This window comes from Trichomycterus rosablanca, unplaced genomic scaffold (assembly GCF_030014385.1).
Source record: "Trichomycterus rosablanca isolate fTriRos1 unplaced genomic scaffold, fTriRos1.hap1 scaffold_129, whole genome shotgun sequence".
In the NCBI taxonomy this organism is placed as follows: Eukaryota; Metazoa; Chordata; class Actinopteri; order Siluriformes; family Trichomycteridae; genus Trichomycterus; species Trichomycterus rosablanca.
Genome location: NW_026946961.1, coordinates 126,961 through 130,747, shown reverse-complemented (window position 1 = coordinate 130,747; position 3,787 = coordinate 126,961). Strand labels below are relative to the sequence as shown.

General features: G+C 43.1%; 2 protein-coding genes across 2 annotated transcripts; both read right to left on the bottom strand.

Moving 5' to 3' along the window:
* Nucleotides 1–739: 739 nt before the first annotated feature.
* Nucleotides 740–1,138, bottom strand: LOC134305214 (histone H2B-like). Its single transcript, XM_062990097.1, has one exon. It carries the CDS (start codon nt 1,133–1,135, stop codon nt 761–763), a length of 375 nt encoding a protein of 124 aa, XP_062846167.1. The 5' UTR covers nt 1,136–1,138; the 3' UTR covers nt 740–760.
* A 737-nt stretch (nt 1,139–1,875) lies between these two features.
* On the bottom strand, nt 1,876–2,208 carry LOC134305210 (histone H4). Its single transcript, XM_062990093.1, has one exon. The coding sequence runs from the start codon at nt 2,185–2,187 to the stop codon at nt 1,876–1,878; it is 312 nt and encodes a 103-aa protein (XP_062846163.1). The 5' UTR covers nt 2,188–2,208.
* Nucleotides 2,209–3,787: the final 1,579 nt, after the last annotated feature.

Genomic DNA, 3,787 nt, shown 5'->3' with positions numbered 1-3,787 from the left:
TGAGACACACATCAGAAAAACATCAACTTAACTTTTGCTGTGGTCATTTTGCAGGCTAGCGTGGAGAGCAGAAACGGAATGTAAACATGAAGTGCCGTCAGGGAGCCCAATCCCCCCAATCTCAATCCGCTCCCTACTCACTCCCCCTCTTCACTCCGCCTCCGTTTGCGCGTTCACGTGGAGGGTCCCTCTGTAGTGGATTGTTAGTGAGGAGGGAGCGGATTGGGAAAGACCGCATGAGGTACAGTACGGTGCTCGAGTGGAAAACATCGATTTCATATCAGTTCACAATGCTCATGAATAAAATGATGAACACGAAAACGAAGGCTATTCTTTCTATAATTTTAGTACGTTCTCGTTAGTTTTGTAAACGCCTAATACAGTTAGTTAGTTATCGTTTTTTATTTTTTATTTTAACAGCACCGGGTTTGTTTGGCGAGATCAAGGAGTGTAGCAACTCTCTCTCTACGGCTCTGAGTGTATTATAATAACTTTAAGAGTACAGTGATATTTTATTGTGTAATCTCCTAAACTCACCACATAGTGACAGTCGTGGACAAATCGTGAAGAACAGCAGTGACCAAAAATAGTAATATATTAATAAATAAAAAAAAATCAAGTATTATAAACATGTGAGGCTATCTAGATAGTGTGTATGACATATTCAGATCTAATATTTAAAAAGAGGAAAATTCTCTTAACTTGATAAGATGGGTGGCTCTTAAAAGAACCGTTGGTTTGCTAGAGCGACTAAGGCGCTTTACTTGGAGCTGGTGTACTTGGTGACGGCCTTGGTACCCTCGGACACGGCGTGCTTGGCCAGCTCACCGGGAAGCAGCAGGCGCACGGCGGTCTGGATCTCCCTGGAGGTAATGGTGGAGCGCTTGTTGTAGTGAGCCAGACGAGAGGACTCACCAGCGATACGCTCGAAAATGTCGTTGACGAAGGAGTTCATGATGCCCATAGCCTTGGAGGAGATCCCGGTATCAGGGTGGACCTGTTTCATGACCTTGTACACGTAGATAGCGTAGCTCTCCTTCCTGGCCTTTCTGCGCTTCTTGCCTCCTTTGCCGGCGGTCTTGGGGACGGTTTTCTTGGAGCCCTTCTTGGGCGCGGCCTTCGCTGGTTCAGGCATGATGCTGCTGTTTTTTCTAGAGCAAACTGAAAGTGAATGAAGATGCTCTACACGCCCGCTTTATTAACCCTGCATGCAGAGTAAGCCAAGTTGAAACACGTAACTCTGATTGGTCCAAGGTCCTGGGTTTCTATTGGACAGACAACAAACCGTTCCACGCCCCCTTCTGCCCCATTCACTAGAATCTGTTCTTTGTTGTCTGTTCCCGCTTAATCTGAGGTCGATACATGTTTTAAAACCGAATATAAAATAATCCATAGCAATATTTTATTTATCAATATTTTATAGTTAGGATAAATAGATAGATAATTTTTTGTTTGTTTTTTAAGCGAAGCATTCGGGCACAATGTTTTACTGTATTTTACACAAAGATCGTGTTAATGATTGTAGTGTAATCTACAGTATGGTTGTACATTGGTAGTATGCAAACACGCCGTTTGAAGGCTAAACGAGAGATCTGATAGTAAACGTAATACTAAAACTACTAATGATAACACCAAGCTTTTAGGGCTACATAAGTGAACTGATAAAAAATGCATCAGTGAATGTGTTATTTTTATTTATAATGATGCTTTCAAGCTATGGGGGCTAAACGAGTGATCTGCAAATCTACAAACGCATCAGTGAACGTACTATTACTAAACACTAATAATAATAATAAACAAGAAGGAATTTCTCTTTTGCAGAAAATATGGGTGGCTCTTAAAAGAGCCGTTGTGTTAGCGTGGAGGTCTGAACGTTTAACCCCCGAATCCGTACAGGGTGCGTCCCTGGCGTTTCAGAGCGTACACCACGTCCATTGCGGTGACGGTCTTTCTCTTGGCGTGCTCGGTGTAGGTGACGGCATCACGGATGACGTTCTCAAGGAAAACCTTGAGCACACCGCGGGTCTCCTCGTAGATCAAGCCGGAAATACGCTTCACACCGCCACGGCGAGCCAAACGGCGGATGGCGGGTTTAGTAATACCCTGGATGTTATCACGGAGAACTTTGCGGTGACGCTTAGCGCCTCCTTTTCCAAGACCTTTGCCGCCTTTTCCTCTTCCGGACATCGTTACTGCTCTCGTCGAGATGAAGCGAGTCAATGCAGGACGAGCGTTCACAGCGAGCCTGTTATTTCCCTCTACCGGACCTAGTTGAAGACAATGGGGCGGAGTTAAGCAGCGACCGCCCACTGTGACCGCAGCTGCTCGGAGTAGATCTCATGTAAAGCGCATAACTTAGTACCTCCACTGTTTTTACCCCACAGTAAATCAGTCCACATTCGATGTGATGTATTCCACATGACATATTTTTCTGTAACTAATGTGTAATGTTAAGAATTTTTTTCTAAACATGTTGTGCCAAAAGAAAGAAAGACAAACAAAGAAACAACCCTAAACCCTATTACAATGTACTACTGTATAATCGCCATGTTTGTCGCATTTTTTAATATTGTACAATTAGGTGGGAAAAAGAGCCATTAGATGCATGACAATGTAGCCCAAAAAAAAAACATATTAGGAATACGGAAAGACAGTGTGGGAGAATACAGCAGTGTATGATCAAAAATTCATATTAGTTCATATCAGTACAGTTGTAGTGAATATTGAATTTGAAAGAAACAAATAGCTTTAGAAACCTTTCAGTGCTAGTGAAAGTAGCATTAGAGTCACGTTATGATAAAAACAAAGATCTAAAACACCTGCAGCAGTGTAGGAGGAGGTGTAGGGTAAAGAGAACATGAGGGTAAAATTGTGTTGGAATGTGTAATATATAAATGGACAACACCAGTGTTTGTTGCTAGCTTTTGCAGATGTGTGAGTGTGTGTGTGTGAGAGAGTATGCTGGATCTGCTAGAGAAGTTCTGTCAGACCTGGGCCCTGACAGTAAATCCTGATAAATCTAAAATCATGATCTTCCAAAAGAAAGCCAGATCTCAGGAGAGCAGGTACACTTTCAATCTAGGAGACACCGCCTTAGACCACACCCTTTCTTATGATTACCTGGGGCTCAAAATCAGCGCCTCAGGAGGCTTCGGTCTGGCAGTAGAAGCACTGAAAGAGAAAGCCTGCAGAGCCCTCTATTCAATTAAAAACAAATTCATTAAGATTGACATCCCAATTGGAATCTGGTTAAAGATCTTTGACAGTATAATCCTGCCCATTGCGCTATACGGTAGTGAAGTATGGGGTCAACTCAGTCATCATGACTACACTAGATGGGACAAGCATCCCACTGAAGTCCTGCATGCAGAATTCTGCAGAATGATTTTAAACCCAACCAAAGCATGCAGGGCTGAATTAGGTCGATACCCATTAATTATTAATGTTGATAAAAGAGCCCTTAAATTCTGGATGCACCTAAAATCCAGTCCCAAAACAAGCCTGCAGTTTCAGGCACTCCAATCCCAAGAGCTCTACCCTGAAAAGAGTCCTGTGTGTCAGCTGGTCCAGAGACTGACCAACACACTGACCCCTAACAACCCTAACTCTCTGACCAGCACTGCTTCCCAAACACCAATCAGGATCACCCAAATTATCAAACACCTCATAAACACTTATCTGGTACATTGGACAACGCAAACTCAATCCCAAAACAGACTAAACTGCTATCTGACCCTAAAACATGAATACAACCTGGCCACGTATCTCCTTACTGTCCGAGATACGA

What these genes read in the sequence shown, in the direction of transcription:
- LOC134305214 (XM_062990097.1), bottom strand. Translation starts at nt 1,135, where the DNA reads ATGCCTGAACCAGCGAAGGCCGCGCCCAAGAAGGGCTCCAAGAAAACC.
- LOC134305210 (XM_062990093.1), bottom strand. Translation starts at nt 2,187, where the DNA reads ATGTCCGGAAGAGGAAAAGGCGGCAAAGGTCTTGGAAAAGGAGGCGCT.